At 38.4% G+C, this 15258-nt stretch overlaps 1 protein-coding gene across 2 annotated transcripts; it reads left to right on the top strand.

Annotated features, from left to right (window-relative positions):
- The first annotated feature begins 5160 nt into the window (after nucleotides 1-5160).
- LOC110721779 (YTH domain-containing family protein 2-like) lies at nucleotides 5161-14266 on the top strand. 2 transcript variants are annotated; one of them, XM_021900970.1, is made up of 10 exons: nucleotides 5161-5320; nucleotides 6022-6068; nucleotides 6805-6857; nucleotides 8120-8264; nucleotides 10014-10066; nucleotides 10212-10607; nucleotides 10968-11459; nucleotides 12598-12810; nucleotides 13464-13637; nucleotides 13913-14053. In XM_021900970.1, exons 2-10 carry the CDS (start codon nucleotides 6041-6043, stop codon nucleotides 14033-14035), a joined length of 1677 nt encoding a protein of 558 aa, XP_021756662.1. In that variant the 5' UTR covers nucleotides 5161-5320; nucleotides 6022-6040; the 3' UTR covers nucleotides 14036-14053. The 2 variants fall into 2 exon arrangements, with proteins under 2 accessions (XP_021756662.1, XP_021756661.1); XM_021900969.1 differs by having other exon boundaries at nucleotides 5162-5320; nucleotides 10194-10607; nucleotides 13913-14266.
- Nucleotides 14267-15258: the final 992 nt, after the last annotated feature.

Here is a 15258-nt window from a genome sequence, read left to right on the forward strand (position 1 = left end):
GTACTTCTTTGGGCAAAGGGCTGACCAGCCTCGGCAAGGAATGCAAGTGAACTTTCAGATTCTGGAAGGCCGCCTCAGCATCCGGCCCCCATTCAAACCTTGCCTTTTTCTTAATTGCCTGGAAAAAGTATAGGCATTTGTCGCCTGATCGGCTTAGAAATCTTCCCAAGGCCGCCAGACAGCCTGTTAACCTCTGAACCTCTCGGATGGTACGAGGCGACTGCATGTCAATGACCGCCTGCACCTTCTCAGGGTTCTCCTCTATTCCTCTCTGATTGATAAGGAATCCGAGAAATTTCCCAGACTCAACTCCAAAGATACATTTCTTGGGATTGAGCATGACATGGTGCCGCCTGAGTGTGGCGAAAGTTTCTCGGAGGTCCGACAGATGATCTTTCTGAAGTTTAGATTTGACAATCATATCATCAATATATGCCTCGACATTTCTCCCAATTTGATCAAAGAACACAGTGTTTATCATTCGCTGGAAAGTGGCCGGGGCATTCTTAAGACCAAACGGCATGACCGTGTAACAGTATAACCCCTGATCAGTGACGAAGGCCGTCTTCTCCTGATCTTTCTTCCATAAAGGAATTTGATGGAAACCAGAGTAGGCGTCCATAAAGCTGATCAAAGCATGGCCGGCTGTTGAGTCGACCAGGTTATCATATTTAGGCAGAGGGTAACTGTCTTTGGGGCACGCCTTGTTTAAGTCTGTGTAGTCTACACACATTCGCCAGGTGCCATTCGGCTTTTTAACAAGCACCACATTTGAAACCCAGTCTGGGAAGTAACATTGCCGAATGAACCCTGCATCAAGTAATTTTTTAATTTCGGCGGCTGCCGCCTGACTTCTTTCTTCGCCATGGTTCCGCTTCTTCTGCCGTACCGGCTTCTTTTTTGGATCCACGGCCAGTTTATGTACCGCCAGATCAGGACTAATGCCTGGCATTTCGTGGACTTCGAATGCAAAGATGTCCTTGTATTCTTTCAATAGTTTGTGAAAGTCGTCACCCAGGACTCTCAGAGCAGTCGTCCCAACTTTGACTGTTCGGTCAGGACGTGAGTCGTCTAAGATCAAGTCCGTGTGCTCACCAGCCGGCTGAGGGCGGAATTCATCCGACCGCTCCTCTGCCAATGATTGCTATTTTCTGTCTTTTCTTGCGGCCCCCGTCTGGGATGCCTTTCTCTTCTTGCCGCCTGCTTCTTGAACAGGCGCACTCTCCTTGACATTGTCAAGGTCTATTTTTCCAACACTCGACCCAGTGGCCATAACAGTGGGCTTGACATCCGAGAGATAGCACTCTCGGGCCATCCTCTGATCTCCCCTTAGGGACCCGACTGTTCCATTATCCCTCTCAAACTTGAGCAACATAAGAGATGGGATTATAACAGCCTTGGAATTATTCAGGGTTGGTCGTCCCAGAATCATGTTGTAGGCCGAGAGTTCTTCTACTACCAGGAACCGGACTACCATGTGTCGTCCTTCCCCTTTTTCGCCCAGGCGGATGGGTAAATCCACTCGTCCCACTGGGTGGACGACTCCTCCTCCAAACCCTACTAAAGGGTGGGATGCCGGATGTATGCAATCAGTCTGATATTTTAGTTTCGACAGACATTTGCTACTGATGAGATCTGAGGAGCTTCCGGTATCTATGAGGATTCGGCCAACTCTCTGGTTGGCCACTTTACATTCAATAACGATAGGGTCGTCATGCGGCCCTCTTACCCCTCCTAGATGTTCTTTAGTGATGACAATCTCAGGAAATGAATATTTGGAGGGCCGTTCTTGGTGAACGGAATTTACATCTAACCGTCTGATATTGTCTTTGTTGCCCCTAATAGTGGGGCCGCCTCCTGAGAAGCCGCCTGCAATGGTGTAGACGACTGCATCATCTGTATCGGAACTGTCGGCCTGTTGATTCTTTTTGGCCGACTGCTTTTTTGAGGAAGTGTTCCCCGTAGATTTCTTGACATAAGTGTCAAGATCACCTTGCTCAGCCAGGCGGTTCAGATACTGCATGAGACTGATGCATTCATTGGTGTGATGACCAACATCTTCATGATAATCACAGAATTTTTCTTGGTTCCGACTGTTTGCAGAACCCTTCATGGGGACCGGCTTCTCAATTGAGATCCGTCCCTTTATTTCCTTTAGGATAAATTGGCTATCCTTGTTAAACACATACTTTGGGGAGTGTTTGAATTCTTTTTTCTTCTTCTGGGACGGCTGTTTAGAGGAAACAGTTGCCCAGACCTCTTTTCTCTTCTCGTCTTTGTTTGACGACTGCTTCTGTCGTCCTTCTCTTTTGTCGGACCTTTTCCCGTCTGACTGTTTTACCGTACTACAAAGATCAGTTGCCTGTATATAGGCTTCCGCTTCAATCAAGGCCTCTTGAAGAGTCGCCACCCTCTTTCGGACCAAATCAAATTTGAAGGTCGACCCGTCTTTGAGACCTTTGAAAAAGTCAGTATAGGCTACTTCATCCGGTAACCCTTGAATCTGTATTCTCATCAGGTTAAACCGCCTGATGTAAGAACGAAGCCCCTCCTTCTCGCCCTGCTGAATTGTTCCTAAATCAAGGGTCGTCTTCTTCGCAGGGATGTTCATGGCGAAGTTGGAGGTGAATAAGTAAGCAAGCGTCGTGAAGTTATTTACACAACCAGTCGGCAAGTTGCCGAACCATTGTTGTGCGATTCCTTTGAGAGTCGCTGGGAAACACTTGCACCAAGTGGGATCATCCAACCCTTGAAGGTACATCAGGTTGGTGAATGCCATCAGATGGTCTTCTGGGTTAGTAGTGCCGTCATAGGCGCCTACTAATACATTTTTCACTTTGGCCGGCTGAGCGGCTTCAGTAATTTCCTTGGAGAAGGCCGACGGCTGTTCACCAAGTCTAAGAAACCGTAGCTGCCAGTCCATAGGTTGGACATTTTTTGCTGCATGTCCACCAAACGGAGGTGGCTGTAAAAAATATTGTTGCTGCGGTACAAACAGTAAGTTTGGTACCGCCTGGTCGCTATGAAAGCCGGACTGACGGGAGGTGCCGCCTGACTAACTCTCATGATACGACTGAGTATGCCTCATCGAGGTATTTCGCAGACTGTCTTGGAAGTTTGAAGTAGAGGTCGACTCTGACAATCGGTCACTCTTCTTCTGCTCTAGCAGTAGCCGAGCGTCTGTGTATGTTTTTCTCGACCCGTCCGCCTGAATATGACGAACAGGTTTCCTATTTCCTGGAGTAGGAAAACGGTATTTTGTGAATTCAAGGGCAGGTGGCTCCCACTTCCTATATTTAGGATGAGGGGTCGCCTCTCGCCCTTGAACTGGTTTCCTCTTCAGTGAAGTGGAGGGTTTCTTAGCCGACTGCTCCTTGCCCAGAGCAGGCGGCTTCTTGTTGATCAACTCTTGAATTTCTCCCTTGAAGTCCCTCATGAAGGTCATGAGTTCGTTCCTTGTGATGGGAGCAGACCCATTAGTCGGCTGCTGCCGAACAGGCGGTGCGCCTGCTGGCTCACTTCCAGTTTGAAGAAGTTCCCGTTCCCTCCTTTCGGTATGACGGGTACGTCGGGCCCTTAGGGTCCCGTCTGAAGCTGTGTGAGCTTCAACTTCAAAGTCATTCTCAGTATCGTGGTCCGACTGAACTTGAGGGTCGTCTAGGGGACGCCTCTCTTCAGGAGTCGGTACAAACGTGGATGCCATCTCAGAAGTACTCTCCCCACAGACGGCGCCAAAATGTTTCGGGGTTTTCTGATGTCCTGCGGGAGAGTTCCAATTCCGAGACTGGAACCGGACGCCTGTACCTGCAAAACAACGGAGACTCCTGGTGGTGGGAGCTCCGCCTCCGACGGTCAAGTTAGTACTTGATTAAGGAGTAATTAATGCGGAAATTAAAGTGATTGGGTCTCTCTAGGTGAGAGTGTTTAATGTATGTAATCTGCTTTTTTAGCGTGTTCCCTCCCTTAATGAGGATTAAGGGAGGTATTTATAACCTCGGGAAACGTGCCAATCTAGGTTTAGGTTAACCTTGGGCTGATTGGGCTTCCCTCGGAAGTTGGGCCTAGGTGACCGGTTATCCCAGGTGTCATGGGAAGGACACGTGTCGTGTCGTAATTGGTCCATGGTGGACGGATCATTGCTTGACACGTGGCAGGCTCCTATTGGCCCATGTGACGGACACATGGCGGAACCTGATTGGTCCACTTGTCAGATGGTGATTGGTGGGGAAAAATCCCCTAATCAGATCCCGCGCCCGCGGCCATGAGAAAATGTGGAGAGCCCTCTCCATGGGACTTGAAACTCCTTTGCTTGGCTCTTTTTGCTCCTCTTGAATCCTTTGCACAAAGCTAAGTCTTTAGGCACCTACAAGAGAAACCAAAGAGAGAAAATAGAAGAGAAAAAGAGCAATAAAAAAGGAAAACACGAAGAAAAGCACATAAAGGAAAGTAAAACACGAAAGAAGAAGAAATTGAGAAACTAGAGGAGAAATGATCAAAATGGGAAAAGAAAAGCATGAAAAGCATAGTGAAAATATCCTAAAACACTACCCTATGAGTGCCATAAATGACACTCATCAAATTCCAATCAATTAAAACTTGTAAACAAATGCGAAAATCAAGGAATTAGAAGGAAAGTGTGAGAGATTACCTACAGTTGTCTTCAATTGCTTGAATTCTTCAATCGGATTTTTGACTGTTATTAAAGGGAAAGGAATTAAAGAGGAGAGGAGAGAGGAGAGAGAAAAGGTAGTTGGGGGGGGGGGAGTAAATTGGGTGGGAAAGGTTAATAGTGGGCCCCATTAACGTGAAAATTGGACGGAAAACGTTAATGGGTAGTGCTATCCAAACGTTTTCTATCTTGCGGATAGTTGTAAACAATTTAAAAAAAATGGGTAGTTATTAACAAAATACCCTATCTTACGGGTAGTTATAGACAAATTTTCCTTAATTTTTAAAAATTTGTGGTAGCATTAGTGATTGACCTGATTGTTAAAGCACCACAGCTATACAGCAAACATACTAAATCTGACGGACCACGGTGAATCAAGAAGAGCGGGGAAATCCTCTAAACCGTCAGATCCAAAAACTTGAGGGTTTTAGAATTCCTGCAACTTTTCGTCTGCAATAGTCTTCCCCAACTTTATATATATCTTCTTCCCTCCTACAATCCCTTTTCTCTTTTCTCTTTTCTCTTTCCTCTCTTCCTCCCTTAAACCGCTCTCTACATCTAGAAAAGCGGATTTATCTCCGAACTCCTGGGAAGTTTATCAAGATCTACTCCTCTTTTAAACTTTGTATTCCTTGATTGGAGTTTTCTCAGGTTTGTTTTTTTATGTTCTCTGGGTTTTTAAACAAATTTATTATTAAATTTTAATTGATTTTCTTAGATTTTAAATTTTTTTTTTCACTGCTCCGTTTTTCCTAATTTTGAGTTTTGAATTTTACCCAAGTCGTAATTTTGATAACCAAGTTCTGGGTTTTAGTCAAACCCCATGAATTTTCCTGATCTTAATTTTTATTTTAAGGTTAATTTGATTAAAGATATTTTTTTGATGAACTTTCTGGATTTTGATGTGGTTCCCTCAGCTTTCTCATGTTCAAATTCCTTATCAGCTAAGTAAATTTCGTATAGAATTTTCTAACTCTTGATTTTGATTTTTAATTATTTTGTCGTTGTCATATTATATGAGCATAAATTTTTATGTTTTTAAATTTTATTAACCATCCTTTTCAAAAGCAAGAATCTTTTACTTTCCTTGATAAGTGATGCAGAATAAATCCTCTCTTATTGCCTTGCACTAACTTTCTGTTTATTTTTTTAAGTAATACTCGGCATATATTAGTGAAAGCGACATTTTTGTGCTATTATTGTTTATTATCTTCAGAATTTTAGTCAAATATCTAAGGAGACGCTACATACAAGTATATACTAAAGAAGGAAAAGGGTTGTTTGTTTAATAATCGGTTTTACTATATACAAAGACTTATTTCTCAGTAAAATTTTGCCATCTTGTAATACAGGTGATAAATTGGAGGAAGGATGGTTTGTGAAAAGCCGACCGAGCTATGTATCCTTTTCGTGTATGAATGTGTTTATATCTGATGCTTTCTGTGTGTCCATGGCAATTTTTCCCTTTGTTAATCAGTTAGTATTGATTATTATAGTTCGAATGTTTAGCTATACCTACGGTTATGAACTTTTGGGGCGAGTAGTGAAGGGTAAATGATGCTTAAATTAAGTTTAAAATTTGATGAAAGAACATCCATGTTATTGTTGATTTGGATTTAGTTCGATTTTATTCTTGGCATAGCTTACTTTTCAGGATTCAGTTTGATTTTATATCAGTTGAAACATTTCTTTTATCACGTTGCCGATGCATAAAATCAATTGAAATTGTCTTTTATTATACTATTAAAAAAAAATACTAATATTTGAATTTTTATTAAGTACACATTGAAAGGAATCTAAAAAAAATCACACATGACTACATTTTTTAATATCTATAATTTACAAATGTTAGTCAAAGTAAAGTTAATGAAAAGTGTATAAGTCAAAACCGTGTCAATTAATTTAGAATGGAGGAAATACTTTTATCGTTGATAAATATCCTCTATTTTTAAGCCTTGTTATTGTTGATGTTTATCCTCTGATTTGAAATTTACTTTTGGGATTTTGCTGAACGAGTGTTGATTAATTGAGAATTTGAGATTATTACGCATATGGATGTGGCGTGCTTAGTCAGTATCCCTTGTTAATTTAGTAGGATGCTACTCTTGCTACTTCAATCCTTGACTCTGATCCAGCTAAAGGGGCGGATTCAGGTTCAATCCTTTCCAAACCTGCAGAAAAGGCTATGGTATGTTAAATTTATTTTGGTATCTATGATAAGATTATTTTAAAGTTAACTGTTTATTTCATTTTTTCCCCAAGTATTTAGTTTCATTCAGGAGATTACTATTGGCCATTGCTGAAAAGAGATGGGTCTAGGGTAGGTTTTTAAGCCCTTTCCGTATAATTGGGGTTAGTTATTATGTATACCAGTATATTCTATGAAGTATCTGTGACACAATCTACTAGGCGGATATTCGATGAAACAATAGAGTAATCTCAATTGAAGTTCCTATAATCTTTTAAGTGTTTAGATGGATTAGTGCTGCACCATATTCTAAATACTGTTATAAGCTGCATTTGTATGTGACTGTTTAGATTCTTTTGTTTGCTGTCACTCATAGAATAAGAACTCGGCCGTTACGTCACAATGTGGCTGAGACATAACGGATTTGGAGCCTACCGTGTCACTTCATATGCTTTGCGTGTCTGGTCACTGTTTGTGATTCTGCTGCGGTGAACTTGAACATGAAACACTTACATAAAGGTCTAAAAGACAGTTGTGAATGAGTTAGTAGGACTGGATAATGGTCATGTTATATCTAGATGTTTCATAACCTGCTGTTTTTGTAAATTATTATCTGCATCAGTTGTTTCTTTCTGTATCATCATGTTAAAAGCTTATTTTTGTGATCAGCCATTGTTTATTAATCTTTCTTAAAAAAATAAATTTTTGTGACGAAAGCTTTCTTCTACTAGACTTTTTGTAGTTAGAATGGTATCAAGTTGTGTAATCCTTGAACCTTGGTTTTAAAAAGCGTGCCTCGCTCCCTGGGAATTGGGCTTTAGCCAGGCAAGGCTCAGTCACCTACGGAAGGCGCGCGCCTCAGAGCGCCTTTGCGCCTCAAAGAAAATAACTATTAAGTTATAAATTGAAGAATGATGGACATTTTTTTCAAATTCAGACTACCTTAGCTTTACATATATCATTATTTAATTTATTATGAATCTTTTAATTGTTATTAAGTACAATCAAACTAAAAATAATTTGAATAGATATATAAATACATGCGCCTTGCATACAAAAGGCGCGCGCCTTCTCCTTGCGCCTAGGCTGCAAGGACCATTTGCGCCTTGGTGCGCCTTGCGCCTTTTAAAACTAAGCCTTGAACCCCCCTCCCCTCCCCACCCCCCCCCCCCCCCCCCCCCCCCCCCCTCCGCGGCTCAAGCTTTACTGTTTAGGAAAGTTTATGAAAGTAGACCCATTAATCATTGCTTGGCATTCTCTAGGTTGCATCTGACAATGGGATCAGTTCTGATTACACCACTCCTAATCAGGGTGCCTCCAGTGTCAAAGGTGAGACTGGTCAAGAGTCAGTTGCAGGGCAAGATGTGTATAATCCACCTCCTAGCTATTACAATTATTATTATCCAGGTTAGATATTGACAGCTTTTTATCTTAAAATTTACTTTGTTGAATTTTTTTTTATTTAATTTTATATAACATGCTCTCTTGCTGAAATGCTATGCTGGATAATAAGTTTGCTACTAACTGTTACATCAGTTGCACAAACTAGGAAAATTGCATACATTATGCTTGGATCATGCACAAAATATAAATATAATATTGTGTTTGTAATGCTATATGTTGAAGCCTTGGCCAGTTGGCCTAAGTATATTGAATTATTCGTCAACTATGCAAATGTGGGAAAAGGTGTCCAAATTATCAATAAAATATGAACTGAAAAGATATACAAGGAGAGAAACGAGTTAGATTTAGCCACCACCCTGTATGCTCTTCCTTTTGAAATATTAGTTTTGAAGAATTGTAATATCAGTTTATTGAATATAAGTTCTGTTTTTCTTTTTACTTTCTTTTTTGTTCTTCGCTCTCTTTTTTTTGTATCACACAATGTGTGTGAAACAACTCACATTCCTCTTTGATTGCCGTTACAAATCCCATTTGAGACCAAAAGACGTTTTGTCAACATGGGACTACTCTCCCGACTAAACTTGTGTTTCTATTAAATGAAATGAAATGAAATGACAACTAATCTCCTCACTAAACTTGTGTTTCCATCAATTGATATGAAATGACAAACCCCATGTTATCACTTCCTCTTTTATTATTATATATTGACATTAATCTGGTTTATATCTATTCTTGGAGCTTCTTGCTTTTTTATTTTTATTTTTTTTCAATAAGATAATATATCTTCCCTTCAATTTTCACTCGTTTGAAATCAGATTAATTCATGAATATTTCTATAAAAAAAAATTATTTTCACATCATTCACAGTTCATGTAAATGATGACATTGCCACTCTTGCCCCATATGTACATACTTATACAATAGTTGGGATTATTCATGTGTAATGATGACATTGCCATTCTTGCCCCATATGTAAATACTTATACAATAGTTGGGATTATTCATGTGTAATTTCTGATTAAACTTTGTAATGTTAGTAATATTTATGTTCAACTCTCTGTAAGTTTAATCTAGCAATCTCTATAAATGATAAGCATGATGCATTATTTGGTAGATTTTCTTGACATGTGAATTGTTTATGCCTCTGATGTGAGTGATTGAACATCAGAATAGAGTGAAGATATGTATATCTTAATTTGGCTGGCATAAACTGCCAAAGTTTGCATTGATGCCATGGTATACCCTAGTGGCCAGTAGCTTTTCAAATTGTATTTTGTAGGGAGCTTAACTGCTTAAGTCCTCTCTTGCCTTTAGATAAGCTGTGCAAAATGCTTTTGTCATTAACTACAGCTTAATTACCAAGCTTGTCCTTAAACTTGTAGACCAATGTATTTTATTTCGTTTCTCACCCTTAATGTTTTCTTGTCACTGCATATTGTACATTGTTATGATGTACATCAATATCTTTATTTGTCCACTTTGGTACTTAGAATATGCCTACTGTTGATAGTAATAGTTAGTATTGGATAAAATGTTAACAGAATAGTTTCTCTGTGCATCTAAAGAAATATAAGCAGTGGATCTGTCAAATAAGAATAGATTGAAAATAAGAAGAAAAAAGTTCTTGACTATCAATGGAGTTTTTCCCTTTTCATATAAATGCTCCATCCATTGCTTTCTTCCTGCACTCCCAACACACACATTAAAATACAGAGGAAGTTTGTTTGACATTTATAAACCTTTCTATTGCAGGCTACAATGGGACTTTTGGTCAATCAGATGATGGCAGAGATCATTCATCTATGGTAACTCAACAAAGACATTTAAACTTAATTTGTGAACTGATTTTTTTGAATGCATTTTCCACCAAATATTTACTTATTTGGGCATTACCCACCAAATTGGGATCTGATGGTTCTCTCCCTCATGTAGCATTCTTTTGCAATGCAGGGTGTACAAACAAATCACAGCTCAATAGCTTATTACATGCCTGGCTATAATCCTTATGCTGCTGGAACTTTTGTTGGGGCTGATGGGCATTGCGTTAGTCAGCCATTTTATACACCAGTTTCTACCTATGGGGCTGAAGTGCCGCCTTGTTATGCTTGGGATTTAAATTATCTTGGAGATCCCTCAACTGGGTCAAATGCTGCCCCTGGGAATGTCAAATCGAACCCCTCTCCTGCTAACGTAGCAAGGTCAAATGGCATCAAACCTTCAAAATTATATGGATCCTTGGGCAAGCACTCTTCGACACCTGTAAACTCTAAATCACGTCCATCTGTTGCTGCGCCTAATGTTTCTCAGCCCAAGTTCGACACTGAACCCACTAAACCATTGAATAAGGTGCATAACACATTGCCAACATTAGAAAATTTTCGGTATGCTTTGACTGTGAATTCTGCTATAGCTTTTGCCCTAGTTTCTTTACAAATAAGGTGTTTGGACCTGCTTTCTGAACTGGTTAGCTACAAAGGTAGCATCCTTCAGGTCAATTAAATAATTTAAGTGAAATTTGTCAGTGGTTTTATGACATTTTTAAATGGATCCAATCACCCTTTTAACTCTGAGCCACCGTGTTGAGTTGATTCTGTCTTTTCTCATGGTTGTAGCTTAAGCTTAAATCCTATTTGCTACTGTCTTTAATGTTATTCTTTCAGTGTCATTCACTGAGATTGAATCTGTCTCTTTTCTATGTTTGCTCAGTCAGGTTCCTATTTTCCATCAGCTGGGTATGCAAATGTTTACCATCCTGCCGGAAACTATCAGTCTTTATCTTTCCCAAAACGAGGTGTGTTTGGAAATACTGGTCCAATGGGCTACAGATCAAATGCAAGGATGTGGAATGGAAATGATAAATTTAGACCTAGTAGGAAAAGTGAGTTAGAAATGTCAGCCGAGCTAACATGTGGTCCTCGAGCCAACAGCAAGAGCAATTCAGACTCATCTGAAAAGGAACCATTAGGTTCAGCAGTACAGAGATATACATATAACTTGGCAGAGTTCCAAACAGAGTATGAAGCTGCAAAGTTGTACGTGATCAAATCCTATAGTGAAGATGATGTTCATAAATGCATTAAGTATGATGTTTGGTCTAGTACTGCAAATGGAAATAAGAAGCTGGATGCAGCATTTCACGATGCAGAAGTGAAAGCTAGTGAGACAGGCGTAAATTGTCCAATATTCCTATTCTTCTCGGTAAGTAAAATCAGTACATCTAAAGATCTAAAATCACATTACGATGAATGATTAGGGACTATTATGGATTATTTCAAAAAGTTGTGGTGTACCTCTACCATGTAAGTTTAGACAATTTAATTATATTCTCTTCACCCCTAATTAAAAATCTAATTTTCCTTTTGCATAATTTTTAAGGAGTGAATTAAAAAATAAGATAGTGGGGTTTGGTATTAAAGGTGAATATAAAACACAAGATAGTGGGGTTGGGCTAGTTAACAAAAGAATAAGATAGTGGAGTTTGGTTGATTAAGTAAGTAAAGAAATCGATAAAGTTGAAATCTGAATTTTGTATAGGGAGTTAGGGACAAGGTTTTTGGAAGGAATAAGATTTTTTTGGGGATAGAGGGATCCGTGTTTTTTGTTTTACTTGCAACTCAGCCTTAGTCATGCACTTTTAAGAGGTGATTAAAGAAGTTAATTGAATGATTTTATCAAAATTATTAACACCATGAATAAGGAAGGGTTAGGTATTGTGTGTAAATATTATTTTGATTAATTTGTTTGTTTTCATTACATAATCTTGACCTCAAAGTGCTTGTCGTAAGGCTTTGTTGCAAGTAAATAAAGAGCAAGTATTTCTCATATGCTTAATTTTTAGTACTTAGAGAAAGGGGTAAAATCCTTATTTGCCCGTGATTAGCTTAAGTTGTTGGTTGGGGTGTCATATTTTCTATTATTGAAAACAAGGTGAAGATTATAAAAAAGTTTAGTTTATTTTGGCGCAGAACTGTTGGATGACTGGGATATATACAGTTGCTCTTATAATATAGATCCTTCTCCACTATATAGAACTAATTTCCCCGTCAAAAAAAATAAAATAAAATATAGAACTAATTTACCTAGACTGGCTGCTAATGATGGACATTAGATCTGAGCAGTTTATGGAGACTTTGCATTAACTCGATTTAAATGAATAATAGTTATGCCCCCACTCCTTGTTAAAGTGCTGCATTTCTGACTCAAACCTTAGGTGTTTGTATAACCTAGTCTTGAAGATGTTACTTTGCATTTTTATTTTTTCTGAAAAGTTGTACTCCTTTTTCATTAGCATTGTAATTTTGGTAAAATTTATTAAGCCTTTCGTTTCAAATTACAGGTTAATGGAAGTGGACAGTTTGTTGGAGTAGCTGAGATGACCGGCCAAGTGGATTTCAACAAGAATATGGATTTCTGGCAGCTTGACAAGTGGAGTGGTTTCTTCCCAGTGAAGTGGCATATCGTGAAAGATATACCAAATTCTCAACTGCGACATATAATTCTTGAAAACAATGAAAATAGGCCTGTGACCTACACTCGGGATACCCAAGAGGTAACAAAATTTTGTAAAAATTTAAGTAATGGATTGGGTTTATAGCAATGTCTACATGAATTTTGACCTCGAACTATTTGTAGTTTGCACTATAACCTTTAATTTGATTGCATCTTTTCAACCAGATTGCTGGATGCTGAATTGTGCTTGTTAGTCATTTGTGGTTGTGGACCTTGTAGTGTAGGTTGTGGTTTATAAATGATATATTTCCCAAATTGTTACTTGGAAGTGAATGGTTCCTCTTCTATCTTTCTGTCTGGGGTGTGAGGTTGTCTAATGTAAGGTGGATCACAAGTTCACAATGCTGTGGTAGCTCATGTGTGTTTTTTTTTTTAACTTTTTTCTTCATATAAGCTGTATTGGTCTCTTTTAAACTGTATGCTTGTCTATATGACGATCGACTACTTTCTATTTATCTTGTTTCTAGTGACCCATGTATATGTGTATTAAATTGTTTTAATCTGGCATATTTAATCTTCTGTTCTGCTTCATACCCCACCCAAAAAAACTTTGCGATGATGCTACATAAGTGGGGTGAGAAATCACAGAGGCTTTTGCCAGCGCCTCTGATGGCATGCCCCATTAATGTTTGAGCAATAAGTGAAGAGGCCACCTTTCTTTTCTCTGATTTCTACATCTTAATGGATTTGTAGATTGGGCTAAAGCAAGGGTTAGAAATGCTGAAGATTTTCAAGAACTATCTATCGAAGACATCACTTGTAGATGACCTCGATTTCTATGAAGGCCGAGAAAAGTCCCTGCAAATGAAAAGAAGTAGCAAATCTGGTGGTCATCAGACAGAAGTATTTGGGAATGGAAATTTACCGGTAAGTTCAGCTCTTATATCCTTCAGTTGACTTCTGTTGGTTTTCTTTTTCCATGTTTTATTACTCTGTACTTTATATAGAGCAAGAATAGACGGAACATTTGTCAAAAAAAAAAAAAAAGAAAAAGAATAGATGGAGCATTCTACTTTGTGTTTTGTATAAGTTTTTGGATTTTCTTAATCAACCCTTCTCCTCCAATCCCGAATATAAATAGTGTTTATTAATTTGCTAAAGATGGATACTTAAACTAATAGCTCCTCTGTCTGGTGTTACAGAAGCAGGTGGAGACAGAAGCTAAACGGGGAGAAGAATTGAAGTCTCAGGTGGCCTCTGTTTTGGCTCTTGTCAACCTTACCAGTAACTTATCCCTCAGTTCCGATCCAAAAGTAGTTCTGTAGTTGGTTTATTTCTGTTTTGTGCAATCTTTCTGATAGGGGTGTCTGAGAGTAGTTTGCTTTGTATCTTGGTTCTTTTTTAAAATGGATGCTTTCTTAGATAGGATTTTTTTTTTTTCTTTCTAAAAAATGTTGTTCGATACCTCGATTCTGAATGCGCTGTCATATGATCTGTCAAAGCTTAATGGCTCTTGTCATCCTTTTATCTTCCTTTGATTATTGTTTTCATTTCAACATTATGTTTTTTTTAATACCCCCTTACATATTAGTTGTAAATTTCAAATTTTTTCTTTTTCACAATTAATATTTCAAAGTTATAATTAACGTAAAGTTTTATATGTGGATGGCCACACGGTGTAGCCATCCTTCACGAGGGTTACTTCGTAATTGTTATAGGGGTTACTTGTTCAATTTTACAGGGATTACTTTGTCAGTGTTTTAGTGGTTCTTTAAGAGTTAGGGTCTGTTCTCATTGACTGAGCTGAAGTGAACTGAACTGAATTGAAATGAATATTTTATAAGAGAAAGAAATTAGAAACTAAACTGAACTGAATTTCAACGTAAGAGAACAGACCCTTACTTGGTCAGTATTGCAGGGGTTACTACTATACAATTAACATGTTATAGAAGTTGTATATTTTTTTATTTTATTAATTTATTTTTAGTAAAAGCAGCTATGGGCACAAATTAATATACTACCTCCGTTAAATGTTATATGCAACTTTGGAATATTTTATATTTCACAAATAATACCCTAAAGTTGCATAAAACATTTAACGAAGGTAGTAGAAACTTAAACAATAAGGAGTAATTGGAAGGAACCTCCTCTATGGTTCTATCACACGGACAAACCTCTAACGCATAATTTGCTCAATTACTTTAGAAGACTAAAGTTAGCTGTAAGAATTAAGATTAGCTTCTTTAGAAACATGAACAAAATTAACCTGCTCAAATACCTCCTCTTTTTTTTTTTTTTTTTTTTTCAGCTTTTTTTACCTAACTGTCATTCCTAATTAAGAGCCGTCTCTTTATTTACCCTTTACTCAGTAAATCAATTGTAAGCAATCACTTTTGAGGACGATGACGACTATGTTTCTAGCATCACATTGTATTGCCGTCTTTAGGCCGAGCATAGCTTTTGCTTCGACCACAGCTACATATCAATTTAGTCGAGCTTGTTGGCAAGTAGTTATAATGACCTCCCTCCCGTTAAAGATTACACATAC

This window comes from Chenopodium quinoa, unplaced genomic scaffold, assembly GCF_001683475.1.
Source record: "Chenopodium quinoa cultivar QQ74 unplaced genomic scaffold, ASM168347v1, whole genome shotgun sequence".
NCBI lineage: Eukaryota > Viridiplantae > Streptophyta > Magnoliopsida > Caryophyllales > Amaranthaceae > Chenopodium > Chenopodium quinoa.

Coding starts and splice junctions, on each gene's coding strand:
- LOC110721779 (XM_021900969.1), top strand. CDS start 6,041: ATGGTTTGTGAAAAGCCGACCGAGCTAT. Junction 10,067..10,193: donor GCAGAGATCATTCATCTATG/GTAACTCAACAA, acceptor TCCCTCATGTAG/CATTCTTTTGCAATGCAGGG. Junction 12,811..13,463: donor ACACTCGGGATACCCAAGAG/GTAACAAAATTT, acceptor ATGGATTTGTAG/ATTGGGCTAAAGCAAGGGTT.